We start from the raw sequence: 25,588 nt of genomic DNA, 5'->3' as shown, positions 1-25,588 counted from the left end.
GAGCTTCCCTCTTTATGTGCCACCAACACTATAGGGGATGCTTGGTGGCTTTTTCTTTTGGGATCTAACTTGTAACGCAAGTTCAGCACAGTGGGCACTTGGAGAAACAACCTTACCAGTAGTAAACAACAGGGAGGATTTGCCCTATTTAACCACAAAGAGTTTTCAGAAACAAGAGAAATATGGTACTACTTCTGGTAACCCTAAGGGAAATACGGTAACTGCAAGCATAAAGACACAGGATTTTAGATGAACAAAGGCTATCCCAAGGTATGTTTCCCACTCTGGTGGTAATTTACTCTGTGAAAATAATGAGCAGTTCCATGTAACACTTCCCAAGTGTGGGAGAGGCATAGTTCAGTCTTGAGAATTCAGCATGTGAAAAATAACAAGATGTAGAGACACATGAATAAGCAGAAAAGCCACACAAGGACTTGCAGATGTTTTACCACATCAATGAGATTTGCATACTGTTCTTGGTGTTGAGATTTGACTTGGAATGTGATGTGGGGAAAATCATCTTCCCATGCACTGGCATATCTGTTTCACTAAAGACTATGGCTGCCCTCTGAAATCTCACTCTACTGGTAGAGAAGTTGGCTTTTTCTTCTGATAAGCTTTGTAGTATTTTTTCCAGTATATATACAGAAGGTACTGGGAAAAGGATTGTATTTTGTAGTTTCAGGACATGGTTGAGTATCCTGGATTTTACTAGGTTCTCAATCTCAGACTTAAACCCAAAATAAGGAATAAAGGGTTTAAGGTTTAGGGTTTTAGTTCATGGTATAGGATGAGTTGGAGCACCAAACAAGCTTTTCAGATATGGAGGTAAACCTAAGAAAGTAGGAGAAGAGTCAGGCATGGAAGTGCAGTGGTGTTTGTCAGAAACAGCCTGGCTGTCAGCACAATGGCTCATGTTATGCTGTTAAGAAACAGCATCTCGGGGTCTGAAATGGAGCTCAGGTTTACAGCAAGGTCTTCACCTTGGGAATGGATCTGCTTTCATGGTGATCCTCTGGTGTACAGCAGTTATAGAAGGAGAGATTTATGGCCATGTGATAATTTAGTCTGTCATTTACTGATAGGCTCACCTCCCTTTGTGCAAATGAACCTTAAAGGGAGATGATATAATCATGGTAGCAACGGCTTTAGCTGAGAGAAGGAATCATGTGCTTTCCTATATCTTCAGCTGCTCAACAGTTCTTGTGAGAAATTCCACTTCTGAGGCTAAAACTTCCCTGTATATACCAGCACTTATTTATTTTTGGCTTTTCTGAGAATAGAAGGTTTCAGACACACTACAGCAATGAAAGAAGAATGAAATTGGATTTTCTTTGTCCCCAGAAATGTTAGTTTTAAACATCCTTTCCGCTGAGTGGATGAAATTGTAAAATGGAGATGTGACAGTGATGCTCCAGAATTCTCCAGGGGTGTTTGAGCTTGACTTCATGGTCTCATGCAGTTTTTTGTGGCCGATACCGAGCCGATGAAGCAGACTTTTCCAGTTCATTTTTTCTGAAGCATGCGGCTGAGGAAAGATTGACTACAGAGGCATCTGCACCTAATTTAGCAGCATAATACAATGAAGGATATTGCTGCAAATTGCTGCAGAGACCTGGCATGGTTGGTGGCCAGTCCAGAGAAGAATCTTTTGTGTAGCTGTCAAACTCAAGGTGCCTCAGTCTCTTGTGCTTGTATTTAAACTGAAGGAGAAGCAGCACTTCTCTAGAGTTTTCCAGTGGTCTGAAATGGCAAATTATTTATCAACAGTGAGGTGTTGTTACTCCTTCCCCTTTTCCTTGGTCACCCTCAGGAAGCTTTTTGATTTAAGAATGGTAATTAGTGGAGCAGAGTATTTTGCCAACCACATTTAATGTTGGTCTGACAGCCGAGTCCTCAGTGCTTTCCTCAAGCACCTCACAATCCACATGGGCAATTGAAGATGGTTTCTTGGTAAAAGTCATGTCCAAACTGGTGAGAAGAGAAGATACAGAGAGTAGCTGAGGTCTGAAGAGAAATGTGATGGTTGTGTTTGATTTTAATTCTGTTCTTAAGCTCTTTCCAAGAAAAGACCTGGCTGCCATTGCTGCTCTGATTTTTCTTATCTCATTCCTTCCCTTCTGCTGACCCATGTTTGAGTGATGGGATGTGACCCCTCTTGCATTATTCCTGTCTCACTTCACAGTTCTCATATGTCTCTCTATTTCCTTCCTAATTTTTGTCATGATGTTTAAAAAAACCAACCCCCCCCCCCCCCCCCCAGAATTCTTTGATGGCACCACATGGGCAGAAAAATGTCTGGAGGATCATGTCATTCAGTCTGCACAATGCTTGGATCTCAGCCATTCTCTGAGTTCATTGCTTACATGACCTCTAAATATTTATTTTTGAAATGGGTTTATAAATTGCTACGGTTGATTAAAAGACTCCTGAAATATGTGACTTTTTCTAAACACAGAATGGTAGTTGATTTTAACAAAACAAGACAACAAAAAAGGCAAACAACTCGTTTAGTTTTACATGAAGTATTAGATCTATGCAAACCTTTGTGTTGTTTTATTCTTTAAATCTGGTGGGTAGAAGCTGAACAACCCGTTCTACAGAATGACCATAACTTTGGCAGCAACTCTGAACTCATATATCAACATTTCTAACATGAGATGCAACCATAATTTTCTTTCAACAGCCACATTTTGGGGGTTTATTTTCTTTTGGTTTTTAGTGTATTCCTCTTGTGCTTTTTGCTTGGACAAATACTGTGTCTTACATGATTAAAATCTAACTCTCCTACTAGTATATTTAAATTGCTTTGTCCGGTATAAACAAGCAGGTCTTGGCTCCAACTTTACATTAGAATGTGAGACATCAGATTCTTAAGATCTCTGGTTAATTTGAAATCAGTTAATGGGAACTAATTGTCATTGCCTTGTGATGAAGGCTGAGTGAAAGTATCTTGGTAGAAATACATAGGTGACTGTAAGGGTCAAACCTAGATATGAGTGTGGGGAAGCCCATAGGCTAAAGCTAATTTGTTGAGATATAAGTGCTTATCCAGTCGTCCTTTGTTGCAATGATAAACAGTCAAAGCACCTTCATGCATGTTTGCCAGGTAAATTTATGTGAGCAGATTTGTCTTGTGGAATTTGAATATGGATGTATAACATGTTTCAATTTTCTACTTGGAAATCTTTAATTTTTTTTCGAGTACTTCATACCAGGGCATACAGAACTTATCATGCCTGCTCCAAGAGGCATAAAGAGCCCTGTCAAACACAGATTTATGTCACATTTTTATTTGCCATGGCTGAAGTTACGTGGCAAGTATGGCAATGTAAAAAGTGCAATATTTGAGGAGGTAAATGGCTCAATCTGCTGATCTTGCTTTCTAAATAGTACCTGAGAGTACAGATTACTTGTTTTGCTAAAATCAAGCTGTAGGAAAAGTAAATTTGACATCTTGTTTTGATGGTGTATGTGGGTAATATTATTCAGCCAGAGTGTTTAATTATAATTACCAATTTAAAAAATAAAATAGCACTTGAGAACATGTTATTACACTAACATGATCCAGATCCAGCTTTCACTGGAGAGCCTAACTGCGTAAAATGAGCACAATTTTTGAATTTAATATTCCTTTACCACACCCACACTGGCAATAAGATCTGCATAATGGGCCGTTTCTATTGCTTTAATCACCACTTACTGCACTCTTACTGGTCATTAGTTCTACAGATTAATGACACAAACATGGATTTATTAGTGCTGTAAACCTGTGGAAAACAGTGGGTCAAATTAGTGTCTTTTTCATAACAACATCTGATGGGCTTTTATTAGACCTGAACATGGAGTGTCACTTTCTACACTAAAAATGTCTGTGAGTCATTTCAGGTTGCTTTCATCACTTGATTGTAACCTTCTGATTTGTAGAAGACTCTCTCACTTGCTAGCAAAGTCTCTTTGATTTAGGGGGTCAAAAACTGTTTGGCAATAACTTTTTACCTCAGAGTGAAATGTTTTTATTTTAAAATAGTGCTTCTTCACATGTGATGTTGACACAGTAGAGACCCCTGAGTTCCTTGAGAGGATAAGATATGCAAGATGTGTGTCTCTTAATGTGACTGTTCATAAACCAACTTACTGCTGGACTGCAGCCTGAAATGCAGAACTGTTCAAAGAAACAAGTTTCTGAAGCAAAAATAGCTACAGTACTTAGTGCTCTTTGGATTTTAAGGAGTTAATATACCATTTTAAGGAGTTAATCAAACCATGTTTTTGTAATGCACCAGTCTGTGTTGTGTCCACACAACCATGAGAACATCTCTGAGATGATTAGAGACTTCAAAAGCTCTGTAAGTGAGTAAAAATCTATTTCTTCCCTTTTTCGTGTGTGTAATTTGCCATCAGGTTCTTTAAGGTCACTTCTAAGAAGGGCTGATGAATATGAATCTTATCTGCTACCCCTTATAAACCTGCTCTTAAGTTCAAGGTTAGATATTGTTTCTCAATTTGGTTCTCTTTCAGTAGCAATGAACTATTTTATTTACAACATTAGCAAGTGTGTGGTGTCTCTTGTCTGTAATGCTCCACAGCTGATAAAAAGAACCACAGAAATTGTTGAACCTTAGAACAAAGAACATGAAGGACTTCTTAGAGGTACATTTTAAGGAGTTGTTGAGTACAGTAGTTTTCTTTAGTGTTTTTTAGTGGTCTGAGAGGTGTGCTGCCCTATCTTCCACTGGCTGCAAAATCTGGGCATCTCCTTGTGTTGGTCTGACAAAGACACAGATGGTTGTGTAAGCCATCCAAAAAAACCTCCAATGGATGGGCAATGGATGGACCTCCAATGGATGGGGCCAGGTCCTTGTGTGAGAGAAAGTGGCACAGTCATTTTGTAAGCAGAGGATAAAGAAAGGAGTGTGTTGCTCCTGGACCTGCATTGCCATGGAGTGGCATATGAATCCCAGGCAGCTACTGTGGTAGTGCACAGGGAAAGGAGAGGAGAAGGACTCTGAATCCTTAAGAAATATTTCCTCTTGATACATGCAGAGATTCAATTTCCTTGTGCTGAACTGGAGACAGCTGGTATTCCTCCAGACACTGAGGAAGCTGGGCGTCAGCACTGTCTGCTCCAGATAAGATTAATAATGTATAGATTGATGGGGGATGGAGCCTGATCTGTTGGGATGCCACAGCAAGCCCTCCTGATGAGGAGGAGCAGCTGCCTGCTTTGGGCCTCCTGAGAGGAGCAAGGGGAACCATCTGAGACAGATTGGGATTGACTCCTGTTCCTTCTGCAGGCCAGTTGCTCCCACCTTGGAGCAGGCTGTGTTCAGTGCAGCACAGATCAGTGGATGTGTGATCATGTCCAGTTCCTGGCTCTGTACACTTCAAAACTCTCTTAGAAAAAATGACCCCACAGCTGAACACAAGAATACAGCAGAAGGAACTTTTTTTCACCCTTGTAGAGCAGACTACAAGTGTGCTTACATGCTGCCACATGTCTTGACCAACAAACCAGAACAGCAGCAGTTTTTTGAATTAAAATCTCTGCAGTCACTTCTGCTTCCCATTTTCAATTTGGAAGTTGAGAATTGTTTGATCTCTTGAATACTTTCTGTGTTGTACACAGGTTGGAGGCTTTTGACCTATCTCTTTTTTTGTCAGCCAGGGTATTGTTCAGAGCCATGGAGTGATAGAAATTGGTAGGCTCAAGCTCTTTTGGGCTCCCTTCTGAGGTTCTGGCTATGATCTGCCCAAACTTGCAGTTTTGAAGCAAGTTTGAAGTTTTTAGGGTCAGCCCAAGGTGAAGTGCACCATGTTATTTACTTTTCCACATCCTTGGATGCAATTAAAAGATGTGGCATGAGTGAAAAACAGAAAATCAGGAGGGAAATTCTAGATCACTTGAGGCTGCAGCATGTAGGTGCTGGTCCTTTCACACTTTCCTGGTACAGGGTTCCCAGTGCTGGTGCTTAACCTGAGGCAGGGAGTGCAATAGCAGCTGTTCCTTTCCTGCTGGCTTGAACACAGTGTAAGTGGTGGCCCAGTGGGTGTTAAATACATCACTCAAGCTCTTCTGAAACCTGAACTAAATACTCAGTTGGTTGCCCAGTGTGAACAAAATAATAATAAAAAAAAAAAAACCAGAAAAAAATTAAAGTTACTGAGGCTTGCAAATCTGTGCAGAGACTGCCTCTCCAAATAAAACAGGCAGGTTTTATGCCCTGTTCTGCAGTAATAATTTGATGCTTTTTCCTTTTTGAGGTTTGCAGTCCAAGCTCTTTAAATATTGGTTTCACAATTACTGCTAAGCATGAATGGCTGGTTTCCAACCTGGAATAACTTTACATGCTCTAGAGAATGCCATTACCTTTACCCAATTCTGTGATTAATTACTGTAACAAATTATTACTGTAACTGTTGGGGTAATGACAACTGCAAAATAGAATATCTGTGGTACTGTTGGCTTAGAAAGAAGAAAAAATAATGAACTAAGTGCCTTATTAGAGATGTGGCCATAAGTCTCTACCTTGCCTGTTGTCAAAGGAAATCCATTATCATTCTCTTAAATCTCATTTACTTCATTGCTCCTGCACAGAAGTGGGATGTGCTTTTTTATCCTGCACAGAACAGTTTCACCCTGGAAAACTAATCTAATTCATGCTTTGTTTTAATTGGGTTGGGTTTTGTCAGCTTTATGGATACACTGGGGTTACAGGACATGTGAATTTACTTCTCTTTCTTTCCCCCAGCCTCTTCAGTGCCTGTCTTTTCGAAAGATTTAGGTAGCAACAATGAACAGCTGGCAGAGTTGGGCTGCATTTGGCCTGGTGGTGTAGCAGGGAGGGACTTGGTACCCCTTCTTAGGGGTAGGAGCTGCCTGGAGCAAGAGTGCTTCCACCCCTGTGTGACAGTGCCTCTAGCAGGGACCAAGGAACCATGGCTGCCCAGAGCCTGAGCAGGGGGTGCAGCAGCTCACCCTGTGAGAAGGGGAGAGGGAGGAAACACAGCATTTTCTACATGACAACAAGGAGAAGTGTTCTGCCTCAGAATTAGAGCTCCGCATCTCTGGCCCTCATTCACTTTCCTGCCACCACTGCCCTGGCTTCAGTGGTCTGTGCTGCCTGCCCTTCTCTTGGGTTTTGCCCTTCCTGCTTGAATACTGTCTTCAGGAGTTTTCCTGGTCCTTTCACATTGTCTGGATCTTTTTCTGGTTTTTACATCCCTCTAGCAGGACAGTTTGATATCTACTGCTGCTGCTATCTACTGCCCAATGCTGCTGCTGGATGGGGACACTGGGGATGCTGCTGGTGCTGTGCAGCCACCTCTGCAGGTCACATTTAACTGATACTGGGGTCTGCAGTGTCTCAGTGAAAGCAGGGACAGTACTGGGCGGTTTAACATTTTCAATTCCATACAGTAGCAAAACAGTGGTGAATTAATGATGCAGAGGAGAATGCACAGGAAAATTTATGTGTTTTCTGAATTTAAATATATAAATGACATCATCTTATGGGTGTTATGATCTATGAGCTCAAAACTTGCTTACTTTGGGATCTGTTTCTTTGTTTGCCAGGTATTTCTTGTTTTGTCAGACTTTGAGCATGACTTCCTTAAGCCTGGATTATACAGAAAATGTATATGACACTGCATCATGGGTTGAATCCTGAATATCTATCTTTTATCTTGTCATGTTATCTCATATTATTATACTAGTTCACTGCTGAGCTTTTTAACCAAATGCTACTGTGGCTCATCTTTATTATAATAGAGACATATTTTAAATTTAAAATGCTTTATCAATACAAATAAAAACCCTTCTTTTGTAATTAGGAATGTCTTTGTGTTTTTTAAGTGTGGAAGAGTTATTTGGCTTCTGATGCTATATTTGGCATTCCACAGCCACATGATTTTAATGTTTTATAGTTGAAATGTCTTTTGAAAACCTCTATAATAAAAATAGAAGAGAAATTAGATTACCTCTGAGATTTAAAAGAACTGTTGAAGAATTTATTAGAGCAATGTTAAAGTATGCTGTAAAATGAGTCATGTTAGTCTCCAAATTGATCTGGGATATCTGGGGATTCAGAATGCTGTACTGCTCAGATTAATTAAAATGTAGTCAGCTGAAACCTTCACTATAATCAAAATTGTTCCCCAGGGTTATACCTTTATTACCATCCTGATGTAGCCCTCCAGTCCTGACCATTGCTGAGCTAAGTAATTAGTTCAGTTTAAAACAAAAACAAAAGGATAAAATGATCATGACAATACTTAATGTATTATTTGGGTTTTTTTATTGCTATGCCTGGGCTCTGTTTGATATCATTAATTGTATATAGCCATTCTTTCTGCTCCCAAAGACAAACAGTGAGAGACAAAGTATCTCTGACTTGAGGGTTACGCTGTTTCCCATACTGTAAGGCATGGAATATCTTACAGTTGCTGTTTTCTGTAACTCTGGCTAAGGCACTGATCTCCCTCTGCAGATGTGCTGCCTATCTCATCCCTGTTGTGCTGTGGGCAGTGTTCTGCTCCACAGGGGTTTCCTTATCAGCAGTCCTGGAGTAAATCAGCGAGGTGGAGACTGCATTTCCCAACAGGGTCTCAAAGGAAGAGCTCACATCGTGTGGATTTGTACAGGATACCAGGGGACATCTGCCTCACGAGGCTGTCTCAAGCTCAGGCTTCAGGACCTAGATAAAGCACTGCTTCTGTCTCTCCCACCCTGTGGATGTTCTGGCCCCAGCTCTGCAGAGTCTGTCAGCAGTTTGTCCTTGGGCTGGATGCAGTAGTGAAACCCTCTGGATAAGGCTCACCCTTATCTCTCTCTTGTGTCATGTCATGGGCACTGTCCCCAAAGCTGCTGAATAGCAAAGACATGACAAAGAAGCTTTTGATTGTGGCTGTCAGTGCTGGAACCTGGAGATTGTAGCTCAAATCAAAATGCATCTGACTGAGTTGTGGCTCTGACAGAGTGAGCCCCAAGTTTGTTCTTCATATTAATGATCTGAATGCAATGGGTTTGGATTCTCAAAAATACTTTTAAAAACACTCATGCTTTTTCAATCCCTTTTCAAAGAGAGGGATTTCATGTCCTTTTTGCCAGAATATAACAAACTATTATAGTCCCCTATAGCACTTCCAGAATCCCACAGAACTTTACGTATGTTATTTAGGCTCCAACAAACCCCATTAAGGGATATTTCTACATTCTTTTGTTCTTCTTTTTTTTTTTTTTTTTTTTTTTTCCAGTAAGACAAACTGAGGTGGAAGAAGTGCTAGTGGTTTGCTAAAGGCTAAGTAGTCCCTCTCAATGCATCAATGCCTACTCCCAATCTCTTTAGGATAACAAAGCACACACATGCACCTGACTTCCATCCAAATAAATCCTCTAGAACTCCCTCCTCTGACCATGTGCACTGGACATTTACACAAAGCAAACACAGCTCATCTGTGCAATTGTACAATAGAATATTGACTGCTTAGTACATGCCATAGCTTTGTACTTTTAATAATAAAAATGTCTTCAGCAGCTCTATTTAAATGACATGTCACAGGAGAGGACAGTAGGGAAGAGTCCAGCTGTGCCTTCTGCAGTGATCACTGTACTCTTTGATGAAACCTGGAATTTCTTCCTTTTGTTGCAGTGTCAAGGAGCAAACTTGATGAGAAACCCCCCGTGTACATTTATGACAGGGAAATCTAAAATGGAGGAATATCCAGGCTCCCAAAGAGATCTGTGGAATTCTTTGCCCACGTAAGGAGCCAATCTCTGGGAAGACTCAATAAACCTATAATTAGACTTTATGGTCTGCACTTCAGACAGCTGAAAGTCAGATGAAAGTTAGTGTGAGGGGGAAGAAAAGCTCTGGTTTTCCCCCTCCAAGAGCCTCAAGTTGCAAAAAAGGTCATATAATTTCAACCTCTTGGTGTCCGCTTGTCTGTGTGGAGAAACTCCATCACAGCTGTCGCCATGATATTTTCTGAAAAATCCCTTTGCCAGGATTTTTCTCCTGAGAAGCTGAGAAGCCTCAGGGGAAAAGAAAATCAATAATGATCTGCTGCTGTGGAATGCAACAGGTGCATCTTTGATTGGTCCATGTTGGTTGTTTCTAATTAATGGCCAGTCACCTTCAGCTGGCTTGGACTTTCTGAGAGTCACAAGCTTTTGTTATTCATTCCTTCCTTTCTATTCCTTTCAAGCCTTCTGATGAAATCCTTTCTTCTATTCTTTTAGTATAGTTTTACTATACCATTTTCCTTTAATATAATATATATCATGAAATAATAAATCAGCCTTCTGAAACATGGAGTCAAGATTCTCATCTCTTCCCTCGTCCTGGGACCCCTGCAAGCACCACCACATTTGGTGACCCCAAGTGAAGAAAAATTCCACATTTGGTGAACCCCGAGTGAGGAACATTGCCACACACAGCCTGGTTGTGTCTCCTTCTCAGTGGGTTGGTGCTGGTGAGTGGGTGAATGCACAGCAAGGAACGTGCAGCCCCTTGGCTTGGCTGGGTGAGAAGAACTGCACAGCAGCAGCAGGGGCTCGAGCACACGAGCCCTGACACATCATCTCAGCCCTTCATTTTGCCATATATTGACAAGCTCATCCTGTACAGTCTCACTTTCTTTCAAGGGGGACTTCCTTTCTGTCCCCCTCTTTCAGGCAGGTGTTGTGAGAGCAGACATGCATCAAGTTGGACTGGATGGCATCTCTAAGGGTTGTGTTAGCAGAGGAAAACACAGTGACAGGAAGAATGACTGCTGCTCATTTGCTATTTAAATTGAGTGTTCTTAAAGACAGACAAGATGGTGTAAAATGCCTATTTTTACTGTACTTTGTACATGATTTTTACATTGTATCTTTAGGGAGAGTATCTCAATTACTTGACATCCATTTAGAGGGTTTTTTCCCTCCTTCATTCTTATATTCACCCACAATATTATTTGTGATTAGAAAAGTGCATGACGACTGTGCTAAAATACAACCATGTTGTAAATAATGATTTTTGGGGTTTTTTTTTGCAATGTTATTTGTGCTGGGATTGGATTCTGTTCTCCTGTTGAAGTGAATGCCTGCAGATCAGATTGGTATACTAAAAAGCTGGCTATGAGTGAAAAGTGAGAAAGTTCACTTCCAATGATTTCTTTTAACAGGACTATGTTTCATTTTATGTAAAATTGTAATTTACTGGTTTGCAGCTGTCCATATGCACTTTCACCCTCTGATGTTTGCCACAGAAGAACTCAAGTGTTGTTGGATCCCTTTCTGTGGCATTTTAGCATCAGTAGTGGTCACTGTGAGTTTGCTGCCATTGAAAGAACTTGGGCTTATGTAATGGAAGATCAGAAATTTGTGTCAGTTTTGTATAATCCAAATTTTAACTGTTTCTTCCTGCATAGCTTAATGCTGCACTGTGTAGGTGAGATTGTCAGTGGAAATTGTTTTAAAGTTGATAACCTTCACCTTCTCAAATGAATGGGTTGTATACCCATCCTGAATAATCACCAAAGTAAGGACTGAGAAATAGAAAATTTTACTGAGTAGGACCACAAAGTTGTCTGGGTGAGAAGTAGAGCACTGGGTGTAGCAGATTGTGGTCTGCCTGCAGTTTTCCTGAATTTAGGGCTGGCATTTGCAGCTGCCAAGCAGTGTGGTGCTGCAGGCCTGAAGAGTACCTCACTGTTCCAGTGCATTTCTTGTCCTGTGCCTCACTGTGAGCATGAATATTTATTGTGCTTTGAATAGACAACACTCAATTTGCCACAGTTAAAAGTGATATTCTGTAATGCAAAGCATGAAAACCAGTGCTGGAGATCTTTCTGTCAGTCCCAACACTTGTACTTGGACAAGAAAGAAAATGGAAATGATGGGTCTATTCCTATCCTCAGTGCAGACAGTTTTCTGCAAAAACATATCACTCTACCAGCAGGGCACCCTATGGAAAAGTTGTGTTGTTGGGGCTTTTTCCCCTCCTATTTTTGAAAGATGGATTTGTGAAATCAGGTCAGATAAAGACTGGGTTTATGTGCCTGGTTGTGAGTATGAACTTTGATTTCTTTCCCTGTCCTTATTACAAGTAAGTCTCAGGGGAAAGTACTGCTTAGGTGAATGACTATAATTATTTAATTAACCCTTTGCTTAATTAAAGCTTTGAAATTTTTCTGTGTCTGTAAGTATCTCTCTTTCCTATACAGCATATATTGGCACATCATCATCCACACCTTTCTGGAAAGTATATTCAGAATATGTGTCAATAGTCACTAAAGGTTATGAAAGAAAATTCCAGTGCAGGATTTAAGGCAGATCTCCTTCAGCAGTTGTAGCCACCTGTCTTCATACCAAGTTCTGTGTTCCTCCCTTATGCAGATATACACACAGGGCTGTACCCAAGTACTCACAGACTGGCTTTCAAGAGCTCCCTTTGCCTTTCTCACACTCTCCAAGCCCCTTTTGGGTGTCCCTGCCTCGATGCCAGCTGCAGCACCAGCTATGCATTGGTGGTGGTGGCTGGAGATGAGTCTTGGGTCCTGCAGGTTGACTGCAGAGCTGTGTAGCATTGCTGCTGGCAGGACCTCTTGTTAAAGGTCTTTGTTGAGGTATGCTTTGACTCTCCCCAAAATCCCAGCTTGTTTCTGTCTGCTCAGCTTGGCAGGGAGGGAGAAAAATCCCAGGGTTGTTTGTTGTTTGGTTGCACCAGCAGAAAGCCCCCAAGACAGAAGGTAAATACAGGGAGTGGAGCAGGGGATCTGATGCTGGTGGGACTTGTCCCCCTGGTGCTGTTTGGATTTCCCCATCTGGCTCTGGTCCTGCTTACACCTGTGAGCTGAGAGGGACAGTGCCAAAGCAAGGGGTGAGTGAATGTCCTCTTGGAGCTTTGCCTGGCCAGCTGGCAGCACGCACCATCAGCCAAGCTTTCCCTTCCTCCTCCTCCTCCACAGCCTTGGACATGTCATTCAGTATGTATGACCATGCCTTCCCACCACAAGGGAGGAAGGTGGGTTTCAGCTCCATCAGCCCCTCTAATAGAAATTAAGGGTTTCAATCTTTCTTTCTTTCTTACATGAAAGGAGAAAAAAAAAAATCTCCTTTTAATTTACTATGTTTAAATTATTTTCACTTGTATAGTGGTCTCCACTAGAATGGACATATTGTGCCCATTGGAGACCACACCTTAGCAAGACAAAGCTAGCTCACTGTGCTGGAATTTTTTAATGGAGTTTTATGAGGAGAGAATAGGAGGAGGAAGAACCCACCAAGCAGGATTGGCTCCAGAAAAAGGTTAGAAGCAGATTGAGGTTTGTCTACCTTAGAATATGAGGCCTATTCACTCAGATATGCTTCTTTCTAGCTTCTTTTGGTACTGCCATGCCCATATTCATCATCCTACTGCCATTTTCCAAAGCTGTGATCCTGTCATATCCTGTCATCCCCATGTCAACAAACCTCCCACCAGTTTGGGTGACAGACACATTTTAGGCTCAGCTCCTGTGGGGAGGGTGTGATGACCCTTCCTTCAAAACAAGCCAGTCCTGTCTGCCACTGACACAGCAGTTCCTGTCCATCTGCCAGGGGTGTTTGGGAGCACTGCATTAGGAAGCTCAGTCACAGCACTACTGCTTTTTTTAAGGCAACCCTACATCCCTGATGTCTTTAATATTGGTGGGGATTAAGTAATATTTTCCCATGTGCAGATGGAGAATAGTACCACAGTGTGTCACAAAAACTAAGTTGATCAGGCAAACATTTAAAATGAACATTTAAAATTTATTAAAATGTATTTTTCCCCTTTTCTATCAGTGTAAAACAACTGTTTATAAAAGATTCTTCGGATCTTCAGATCTTAGACTGCACTAGGTGCTTTTATACTGTGACGCCTTTTACTTGCTGATAAATTTGATAAATGCATTTGCAGTATTTCAGCAACCCTCCTTTAACAGCCTTTTCTTCAATATAAACCTTCTGGATGAATCAGAGTTATCACATGCAACACAGCCCAAGTTGGTTCCATGGCATGCTACCATAATTTTCATTTGTTAAACAGTCTTAGCACTACTAGGAAGTATTTTGTGTGAAATGGATTGTGTTTATTACTTCTGTCAAATAAACTTAACACTCAAGACTCCAAGCATAAATTACTAAGCAAAATCAGAAGCAAAGGATGAGAAGATCTTATACATAGTTGAGAGTGAGCAAAATGAGAAGTTTTTCAGCAGATAAGACTTTTGCTAACTTAGAATGTTTTATAGCCTAATGCATGGCATTGTTTAGCCAGCAGCTGTATTAAGACAACCTGAAATAAGTACAGGAATTCACCCAGTCACTTTAGCCAAACTCACAGTGAGTTCTCTTGTTCTTTGCTGAATTTTAATCCAGAATCCATCTGCCTTTGTTAGTTGCTTCCGCTAAGGCTTTTACACAGTGATTATGCTGTGCCCTGAGTTGGTGCTGTCCCATCCGTGTCTGGACCTTTGGATCAAGTGGACCTTCCTACCCAGTTTTTTCATGTTACCATTCCTGTGGTCTTGCTGAGGTCATGTTGCATTAGAAAGTGTGTGTGTGTGCCAGTGCTAAATCCATGGCTCCAGAGTGTCTTTACATGACAACATTCCCCTCATGTTGGATCCACACTACAGTATCATGATGGCCATGTGACCTGAAGTGTGTTAGGATCTCCTAACAGACAGGTATGCAATGATGTATTCTGCCCAGAGGCTTTTTCCCTTAAGAATCACAACAGTTTAAAATGAGGAAAATTGTTGAGCCATATGTTTTTTTAAAAAGAGAAGCAATGCTGAAGCAGTGTATAGCATACAGTGGAAAGGAAACCAAATACAATATGATCTGTAATACCGCCTGTACTCTGGAGCTGAGCAACCTTGGAACTATAAAGGGATTTGAGCACATGTTCATTTATTAATTTTATTTTTTTTTACTCATATCTGTGCCATTTGTAGCAAGCCCTATATCACAAACTTGCTGCCATGCTTGCTCATATTGTGCAAAAAAATGTGGCTGAAACATCACTCAGCACATCTAAAGGCACGCCTGTATATGTAATCATGTGCAAATAGCCACACATTTGGGGTTCTCTCATTTTCAGAATGATATAGTCTATTGGCATAGCTGTGTGCTTTTTACAGTAATTTAAGCAGGTAAAAATCAGATAGTATATATTCTATTTCACATGCTGATAACCTTTTATTTTCCCATTTCTTATGGACAGTGATAATGAGAATTGATATTTCTACATGGAGAATTTCATTATCTAAAAATACTCTTAATACTGACATGCAAAACTGGTGTAGCAGAAGAAGCATTTCTGATCCAAATCATTAATTGAGCTGTAATTACAATGACAATACAAAAATGAAGCAACCTTACCTTAGCTCAGGAGAGTCTTTTTGCTCTATCCCAGGCAGTTTCCTCCCCTTATTCAACTGAAAAGGGAAAATCCACTTAAATAAAGATAAGAACTGGAAGAGTGAGTGATTTAAGGAGTTCTCATCTGAACTGCTGATCCACTTGTTTTTAGCAAATTGCAAAAAACCCTCGATCCAGCAGTAGCTCAGAGCGACTTTTCTATTCTCGTGTGTTCTGTGGGCTGAGAATCTGCAAGAATAAACCTGAGACGGTGCTGCAAGAGAGAGACAGCGGGGGGGACCTTGGCACGGAGTTGGACCAAACTCTAAATATAGCCCAACCCACTTTCTGTGCAATTCTCTTCATACTCTGAAGGCAGATGACCTTGTCAGAAAACTGACCTCCTGGTATGTCCCCCTCTTAGGAGAGAAGATCTAAGGGAGCAGGACTGCAGCATAAAGGGACAGAAAAGCAATCCACCATCTGCCTGCAGCAAATGAATTTAGGTATGGGCTCTTATTTTCCTGGTAGTTAGAGCTGATTGTCTCATAATGTGCTTCAGCTGATCATTTATACAAATGAGCTGCATGTCAGTTCACAAAAGGCCTGTGCAGATGCGAGATTGCATTGTAATTGTTAGTCTTAAATAGAGAGCAATGACATAGATGACAAGCCCGATGCATTTCCTCCTCTCAAAAACCTTAACATGTCAGAGTGTGCAGTATTACCCTAAATGCTTCTCACTATAAAAAATTACCCGTTCTTTTACTTGCTCTTATAATAAGTAAGACTTTTTGGAAAAGTGAGTTATATCTACAAATGTATATTCTAGTACTGTATATATTTGGGATGCTAGGATAGCTTAAAAGTGGATGAGAAGCTGCAATATCAGAAATCAAACTGCAGAGAAATGTGAAGTATATGCAGAGAAGGAGAAAGCAAAAAATAAGAGGCATAGAAACATAACCCTTGTGCTAGGGAACTGGTTTTCAACAGATGTGTTATAATCTGGGGAATTTGCCACTCTAACTCTGTGTGGCAACATGTCAGGGTATTTTGTTCTTAGCCTGAAGGAGAGTTTAACTTGATATCAGTCAACCTGATACTCTGTCAAATGGAGATCTGATACTTCTATGTCATATGAAGGCTTCTAAATAAAAAAAGCTTCAGAAATCAGAGCAGCTCAAAATGTCATTTCATTTTGTGTGTAAAGATGGGTAGGAGAGCTGGGATAAAAGACTTCATTTGTTTGCAGTGTTGTTCTTCAGTGGGATGTATTATTTGGTGCTGACATCTGTGTGAGTGTATGCTACATGATATGCATGCGTGCAGTTTTCCATGTACAGAGAAAACCTGAAAAAAGTCAGGACTGTGATAACTGCATACTACAGATGTGTGCATCTGCAAAACATCCATGAGCCAAAAAAGTGGGAATCAGTGGGTATCAGTAGTCAGTAAAGTAGCAGTGTCTCTGTGAACAATAATTTCTGCTGTTAAGTTTTTGTGACGTGTGCTATATATCCTTTTAATTGCAGCCTACTATTTCTGGCAAGTTCCACTGTGTAATTTTATCATGATCTATAGACTTGAAGTGCACAGCATCAGCCAGACTCTCTGTGTTACCCTCACAGCAAGAACTGCAGCTGTGAGCCACAGCTGCTTCCCAATACAGAGAACAGTAAAAAAGCACAAATCTCTGGCAGTATTAAGGGAGACATCACATCTGGGACCATGCTACATTCCTGCCTGAAACTCAGTCACAGACAGACCTAGGCTAGACCCCACCCATTAAGTAGCTTTATGGATTTATCCAAGTTCATCTTTCCTCCCAGTTTACCTATTTCTTCCCCATTAACACAAATAAATGTTTGTCAGAAGTTAATATTTTAACAAATGAAGAATGCTGGTGTTTGATTTGGAAGAGAGGACCTGAGAAAGGAACAAATCCACCTCCAGATAGATGTATATTGAATAGCACTGTGTAAGTGGTGAAATTCTGAATGTACAGGTCACCAGTATCACTAAACATGGGTAGCATTGTGCTGCCTGTGCTCCAGGGTGGTACCCTCATGAGAGCCACACCAACCCTACCAGTTCCATCTCCACAGTGCCACTGCCAATTCTACCCCTCTCTCTAGTGCCAGCATGTTGAATTCACCACAGATCCCTTCATTCAGACCAGGAAGGTGGTGAGGATAAAGGAGGGAATATATACTCCTCCCCAGCACGAGTAGTATACTTTTCACCCTCTTTTTCACCAGCTTTGCACCCTCTGCAGCAAGCAGCAGCTTCATGTGTCTTAAAAAAAGAAGGAATCACAGTGTTTGGTGGGTGTTAAAGCACAGGCTTAGTGATTCTTTGGCAGGAACTGGGCCAGGCACTTCTCCCATAGGAATATTGTGGAGAAGGAGTGATTTCTTGCTCATACAAATAACACACTGGTTGGCTTTGGGCAGGGAGTTAATCTTTGGGGAGGCCTTTATAGAGTGGCCCTGTTCATGTGTACAGGGCTCTAAATGTTGCATGACCAACCCCAGTGATGCAAACTTCCTGGAGGAAGGGGAAAAGCTTTAAAAGTGGTTGTATGTGCTCATCAAGATGGATGGAAAAGTGCTTGGTTTGACAGCTGTATACACTCAAGTTTTCTTTAGGATGACTTTAATTTTTCTGTCTGCACCATGAAGAGTAAAATGCAATAGAGAGTCTGGCCCCTAGTTTGTGCCTAGCTTTTCCTGAGCTCTTGTGTTTTCCTTGTGATTCTGAATGGGTTTTCTGCATATTTGTTGACAGTTTTTAACTGTCCAGCTTTCTTTGGTAGCATTTCCTGTGGAATGAGTTTGGTCTGGTTTTTCCAGAGCTCAGGCAGTTTCCTATCCCAAATGCCTGTGTTGAGGTTGAGACTTATTTCAAGCCAGGCTCGTGGGATTATCCCTCAACACTGTTAAACATTCTGTAACTAGTATGTGTGAGCTGATTTTTCTTTTGATTAACCCCAAATTCCTAGACATTTGTAGTTGTTAAAATATCCCACAGAGCATTTACAAGGTGAGATTGTGAACCATAATGACTCAGACAATTTCCAGTGTGGTCAGCTGGTATCCTGGCTTGCCCTGTTCCTCTGCTTTTCAGAGTTGGACAACGTTGTTGTATGAGCATAAACTGTTGGACAGGATTAAACAAAACAGTCTCCCACTTCCGTATCTCTCTATAAAATGCTTTTGAATTAAACTTGGAGTTATAAGGAGATTATTGGAAGTTTCAGCTTGAAGGATAGTTTTTGAGAGAACAAAAGAAAAAGAGTAGACTGAAGTGATTTGTGGATGTTATGTCAGCCTTCACTCATTATACCATTGGTGAAGGGTACAAAACAACAGAACTGATTTATATGATTTGTACCCTGTGCTGAAGTCTCTGGTTGCTCTTTTTTGGCAAGCTCATAATGAAGAAATTAAATTGGATGGCAAACAGTAAAAGGACCTGTCATGTTCTGTCATGTCAGATCTTCATGTTTGTCCTTTCTAACCATGGGTTTTAAAACTCCAGTGACTAAATGAATACTGAGTTCTCTCTGCTCACCTTGGTGAGGCTGTTTTCCATTGTCCAAGGCATATTCAACCTCTACTTAGCAGGTGAAAAAGTTAATTCTTATTAGAAGGTGAGTGGCCTACTACTTTTTACCTCTGATCAATCATGTTCTGTGGCTTTTCTACCATCTTTCTGTCTTACAGGCAAAATATAACAATGAATAAGTTATGAAGAGGGTGAGGTTGTAGCTATCCTACAAGCTGGGCTTAGTCTCGATCACATGAAATTTATTCTCCTGTGCTTACATATATGCAACAGAGGATTTCCTCTGATCTTATTCGCTGATATGCCCTGTGTTTTGTCTCTTAATTCACTCCCAGCCAGCAAGTCATGTCAGAAATTAGTTTGTAAGTACCTGTTTTGAGTATTAAAGTGTTTAAAAAAGGGGAGATGTAATTGTTAGAAATGTATTATGGGAAATCTCTTGCATTGCAGATAGTTATGTCTGTGATAAAAAACCATTTTTTTATCATATCAGAGTATAATGAAAATAAACTTGATATTATTCTATTAAGACCTTTTTTTGATTGAATGGACAGTGATTTAAATTTAAATTATCCATCAGAGTAAAGAAGAGAGGACTAACTGAATATCCTGTCACAGGATTTATCAGGCAAAAATAGTTGTTTGTGCTAGATATGTCTTTAGAACTGCCCCAGGAAAGGATCTGCATTTCCAGAAGAATGTTGTCTTTGACTTTGTAGTGCAAGTTTTTGCCAGTCCTTAGGAGCTGTTACAGGAATTCATATAAAGTGACTTGGCAGAGGCTTAGCCTGGCTGGAGTGTGAAGAAGTTTATTTATCTGAATGTTACCTGTGGGGACAAAGCTGAAGCTCCTTTGAATCTTTGATAGGACTGTGTCTGTTTGTGCGGAGTCCCACACTGTTAGCCCCTCAGCTGTGCCTCACTAACACACTTGGAAATACCTTTGTTCAGATACCTTGGCAGGTAAAGTCTGCAGTTTGAGGCATCCTCACAGACATCAAAACTCACTGCTGTGCTGGAATGCACCTGTTTTGGTCTCCTTAGTTTGTAGTGATTGGAAGGCAGAACTGCCCAGACCAGGGGGACTGTGCATGGTTTGGGAGGATGGAGCCTGGCACCATGTGTAATTCCTATGGAGGTTGTCTCAGCCTGAGCAGAAATGCAGCTCTGTCTCTGTTGCAGCAGGCTGGTAAAGTCAGAGGAATGGTTGCTAACTGGTAATAACCTGCAAGAGAGCTTTCTGTGCAGCTTTGTGCTCCCTAGTGACAACAACAGGTACCAGTGCCTTCAGTGTTCCCTCTTTAGTTCTAAATGGTCAAAATACCCAAATATTTGAAGGCCCTATGAATGAAGACATTTCATGTGATTCATGTGACCATTTTGCAAAAGCTAAACTGCAAAAATTGCCTAAGTTTTCCATTAAGCTGTAATATTATGTCTTTTTATACAATTAAATACTATTTTTTCATTTCTTGTGAGAATATGTTCTTGTATTGATTTCTAAGACTAGATCTTGTCTTACTTTACTGCTTTAAATTATTTTGCTGACCCTTAGTCAAGGAGGTAAGGAGATGTTTTGTTGTTTGGGGATTTTTTTTCTGTAATGTGTCATCTAGATTTCTCAGTTGTGCCACTCACTGCACTTGATGCATGTCTGTGATGGGGAGAATTACTTATTTTTCTTGAGTTTCCAGGGGACCCTTTCTAATTTAGCCAGAGAAAAGAAAAGGATGCTGACACTGTCATGACTATTTTTGATGCAATGGTTATGTGGTGATCTTCCCAAGGACAGATTGCTTTTGTATCTAACATTTTTTATTTTATTTACTAGAAATTTCTAAAGTATTGCCATGATAAATAGCCAGCAATTTGTCTGAAGAACCATATTAATAACAAAATTTGCATTCTTAGCCATTCTGTGATCTGGAAGTCCCCAGAAGAGCTTCATGGCTGTTGCTTGCCCAGTTGGCTTTACACCATGGGCTCCAGGGTATCTAAGCTATTCTTAGCCTTCTCAACAGGGAAAATCAAAGCTGTCCACTGCCTACAGAGAGGGAATTTAGGGAGGATTGACTTGGTAGACATGAAAGAGATCCTCCTTCTGGGGTTAGCTGGGCTGGTGACATACAGCTGAGTAATTTAGGTTTGGACTGTGTGAAGTGCTGAATTCTGTTCCTCCTTCTCCCACTCCTATGCAGAACCTTTCCCTTTTGTCAGGGAAGTATGTTAATCCTTTTTTCTTAGTTAGCCAGCCCACCAGCCAGGCCTGCTGCATTTACAAGAGCTCCTCTGTTGTTTGGGTACTGGAGGGCAGCAAGGCAGGACCTGAGCCCTGAGTTCTCTGCTGCCTCCAGGAGAGGGGTGTGCTGTAAAATATTGTCATTGCCACTTTTAGCCCAGCTATTGTGGTCAGCACAACTCTGCTGGCAACAGGAGCCCTCTCAGCTGAGCAAGGATGAACAGCGACTTGGGAGCCAATTCTGCTGACAGCTGTTACATTTTACAGAAACTTAATTGACCTTGCACTGTGTGTACCTGATGGGACATGCAGGAGAGATGCAGTGAGAAAAAGTCCAAGTAGTGCATTGACCTTGAGATTACTTAATCTGATTCACTGAAGATTGAGGCCAGTTTTTAATAGCAAAACTGAGAATAATAAGGAAGTATCAGAATATTTTTTTCTCTGCCCCTCTTCTCCCTTCCTCCCATAGAAGAATGGCAATTAAGAAAAGTTTTAATATGTGCCCAACACACTTGGCATTTTAATTGGCATCAAATGTGTTTCAATCTACTGAATTTAGAGGTGGGAGAACTTTAAATATTTTGCCCCAGATTAATGAACACATATCAGTACAATTTAATCAACCAGTAAATAAAAAGACCAGTTACAAATCAGCCTGAAATTAATCCATCACAGCACACCCAAACTGAACTATGTGCACCTGCAGAATAATGACAAGCACATAATTTCCTGTAACATATCTGAAACTAGAAAGAGAGCATAACAAATACAAAACCTGTATCCACAGTGTACTGAACTTCTGGTTAAAAATTAGGGGACAGAGGCTTTATTTAAAATATGGTTTCAGATATGAGACAGTTTTAGAACAGGCAGAGAAGGATGGAAATCAGAAAGAGGAGAAGGGATGGGAGAGGCATAATAAATTTTGTACAAACTTTGTTCTCATGCAATTCTAGTCTAGTACTGATACTATGCCCTGATGAAAGCATAAGGGAAAAAACCAGGGATTTCTGGCCCAGAATATGTCTGATTGCAGACAGATACATCAAATAAAAGTTGAGGGATTCTCCCTTGTGGGCATGTAAAACAGGTTCCCTTCAAATTTTGTCACAGAGAATAATTCAGTGGTAAGAATTGAACTTGTCCTGTACTGGCCTCTGTCACTGGGAGCCTTTTGGACTCCAATCAAGCCTGATCTTGCTTAGCTCCAGAACAAAACAAAACAAAACAAAAAACCAAATTAAAAAAAAAAAAAAACCTAACAGAAATTATTCTCTCACTTATCTTTGGATATGTATACAAAACAACATATTTCTTTTCCAAGTTTTCTTTTTAATTACATGTTGGTTCTCCCTACATTATGAAGAATTCTAAGAACCTTACCTCCTTCCTCCCTCAAAAATCTCCTTTTGTTTTCTTCATATTCCTGTCTTGTAACAGACTTCCATGGCTGGCATAATTTCTCTGAGTTGCATTTATCTTTATTTCAGACGTAGGCTGGCTTGAACCACAAGCTGCATTTCCCAAAGAATTTTAAGATTATTTTCAGTCATAACTTTTTGTTTATTTTGGGGCATTAGAAAGTGTCATGCCTAGAAGAGTTTCACTTTTTCAGTCAGTCTTGGTTCTTACAGGAATTAATTATTTATGTTGTTGTCATTATAACTCCTGTGTTAATTATTTCAGAGTCAAAAAGTGGCATGTTAAGGACAAAAGTCTCAGAAGGAGTGAATCAGCTTAGCAAATGCAAATTTGTATGTACCAGATATTTAGTATGAACAAAATTGCATTCACATCAAAGCACATGTCATTACATCCTATATCATTAAGGTCTTGTTTGCCTTTAAAAATACCACAGTAAATAATGAAAAAATATTCATTCGCTGTGAATATATTAGTTAATAAAGGTGATTATTAGAGGGAACCTGTTAAATTATCTAAATATCTCTGTACTTTTTATGTGAATGTGTATAAACATGCAGATGTGTATGTATTAATAGGAGTGTTTACATTGTGTATGTATTAATAGGAGTGTTTACATGTGTATAATTAGTACACATATTGATGTGCTTAGACTACATGTATATGTTAGTACTAAATTTGAAAGAAGTTACAAACCAGTGCACTGGATGATTTTAAACAGAGATTGATATAAATGAAGAAGTGTGTGTGTGTGTGTGTGTGTGTGTGTGTGTGTGTGTGTGTGTGAAGCAGAAATGGCTTTTTTCCATTTTTGCATGGTTCAAAATAAGATCAAATATAAATGCTTCATGACTGGGAAGCCTGTTAGTATGTGCCATGCTGCTGATGTAATACCAAAGCAAAACACATGGAGAGTTGTGGAATTCCCATTTATTTTTCCTTATTGAGAGCACTTTGTGACTGTTCTGATGCCTTGGACGACCTTGTGGCTGTGTAAATGGTGTAAGTCTCAGGGAAGCAGAGGCAGAGAATTGCTGTGCTCAACAGCATCACGCTGCAAGCAGTGTGTCCTGTCAGCGCCTGCCTGCCCACTCCTTTGCACCTCAAGCCAGATGAAAGTCAACTTTGTATTAATCAGTTAGGTTCTGCATTTTCACCAGCTTATTATTAAGGAAGGATTTGTGAATTCTCCTGTTCTGGCAGAGAGAGATCTCCTGGGAAGCTCAACACCTCAGAGCAGGGCAAACAGTGCTGGTCTGTTACAGACATGCTGGTGAACTCTGAGCTTCTGCATAGATTTGCATCAAGTTATGATTTATTTTGTGAGTAACCCCACTGACATGAAGGTAACTATTTGCAGAGAAAGGTACACAGTTTAATGTGAGCATGCTTGGCAGAGTCTGGCCTGTGGTACTTTGATGCCTGTAACAAAATGCTGCTGTCATCACAGGAGCTGACATGGTGTCACAAGCAATTACAGCTTGAGATGAGCTGCTGTCCTGACTGGGACGTGGGTGATTGTTTCTGGAATAGATAGAAAGTTCTCCAGTTGTATGAAGTAAAGATACTGCAGAAAGGTGCTCAAATCTGATCTGATGTTTGTTGAGTCTGAGTCTGTGCCCTCTTCTCTCACTTCTTGCTGAGAGCAGAGGACATTGCACCATGAAGTGCTGTCCAAAACTCAAATGAGCAGTGAACAGGTGGCACATTGTCAGGCTATTTCTGATCATGGAAACCATTTGTCCAGTTTTAGATTGCTATTGCTAGCAGCATGTCTTTCAGTTGTGAGAAAGAGAAGAGGTTATTTAAGACTTACACAACTCCTGTTTGCCTTTCAGAGCATGCCAAGTGGGATTTCAGAAGAAATGCTTGCAGATCACAGGCAGCTTCCCCTGAATCTATTTGATGCAATTCTAATTTATTTTCAATGTGAAAAACTGGAAAGAGCTCACACAGCAGTTCAGTTCAGTGAAATATCCGCAAATTCATTTTGGAATGGGTGTTTGAGGCTCAAGCACAGTGAGCAAGAGGGATGAAGAGGCAATTCTGATTTCTTTGATGTACTTCATTTATATCATCTCTCCACAGCCTGCTTCAATGCAGTGCGTCCAAGACCCCAGGGGTGTGGAGCTGGTGTGTGTTAAAGTTGGCTGCTCTTTCAGTACCTCTGGAGTCAGAGCAAATGAGACAGAAGTCAGTGATGGATCCCTTAAATACAGAAGCTGCTCTACCAAGATACAGCTCAATAAATTTGCCAGAGAAAGGGTGATCCACAGGGCAACAAGACCATGGTAATGGCCAGTGGTAACACTGAATTGCCAAGACACCTTTTGAACTTTCTGGAGTATGCTGAATGATGTGATTTTTCAGCTTCTTCTAACAAAGTGTTGTATCTGAGATTCCAAAGTGGCTGGGGGACATAACTGCTCAGTGACTTTGGGGGGGAATAGGCAGGAAAGATCTGCTGCTGTGCAGGGACAGCCATATGGTTGTCTCGGTCTGGAAGTCTGCTAAGGGAGGCAGGAGCCTCCCCTGAAATAGAAAATGTAAACCCTCCCCACCCCTCCGAATTGCTATAAATTTTAAATTAAGAGGCTCTCAGGCAAAAAATATGGGAGCAGGAAATAACAGTTCTTTATTGGGGTAGAAAATAAAAGGATAAAATAAACAATGCAGTACACTAGAACAACACTGGCAGAGTCAGAACACAACCTGACACCCTGTGGGTCAGGGTGTTGGTAGCACTCCAATTGGAATTGTGGCTGCAGTGCTCCTGGAGTGTCAGGTGTGGTTCTGCTGGAGCAGGAATCCTGTAGAAAAGGATGTAGTGTTCCTCTGAAGATCCAGTGGAAGAGGCAGCTGTTCCTCTGGGAATCCAGTGGAGAAGCTGTGCTCGTGTTTCAGAATCTCCAGATTATATCTGGGTAAGAATGCTTGGCTCCTCCCTCTGGGCAGAGCATCTCACAACGGGATGCTGTAGT

The 25,588-nt window shown here is 40.7% G+C and overlaps 2 protein-coding genes across 3 annotated transcripts in view; one reads left to right on the top strand and one right to left on the bottom strand.

Moving 5' to 3' along the window:
- Positions 1-15,776, bottom strand: part of FILIP1L (filamin A interacting protein 1 like) — a 171,487-nt gene extending 155,711 nt beyond the window's left edge. The window contains exon 1 of the mRNA XM_059492946.1: positions 15,395-15,776. The gene's annotated coding sequence lies outside the window, so the exon portion shown is untranslated. The remainder of the gene's footprint in view (positions 1-15,394) is intronic.
- Positions 1-25,588, top strand: part of CMSS1 (cms1 ribosomal small subunit homolog) — a 223,527-nt gene that overhangs the window by 175,019 nt on the left and 22,920 nt on the right. Inside the window, exon 1 of one of the 2 annotated variants that reach the window (XM_059493017.1) lies at positions 15,742-15,879. The exons of the other annotated variant lie outside the window; for it this stretch is intronic. Within the exon in view, the coding sequence (XP_059349000.1) occupies positions 15,870-15,879 (10 nt within the window). The 5' untranslated portion in view covers positions 15,742-15,869. Of the gene's footprint in view, positions 1-15,741; positions 15,880-25,588 lie in introns of those variants that run through there. 2 annotated transcript variants of the gene reach the window in all.

This window comes from Ammospiza nelsoni, chromosome 2, assembly GCF_027579445.1.
Source record: "Ammospiza nelsoni isolate bAmmNel1 chromosome 2, bAmmNel1.pri, whole genome shotgun sequence".
Taxonomy (NCBI): Eukaryota; Metazoa; Chordata; class Aves; order Passeriformes; family Passerellidae; genus Ammospiza; species Ammospiza nelsoni.
Note: the sequence above shows the minus strand (reverse complement) of the source record. Positions and strands in the feature narration are given on the sequence as shown.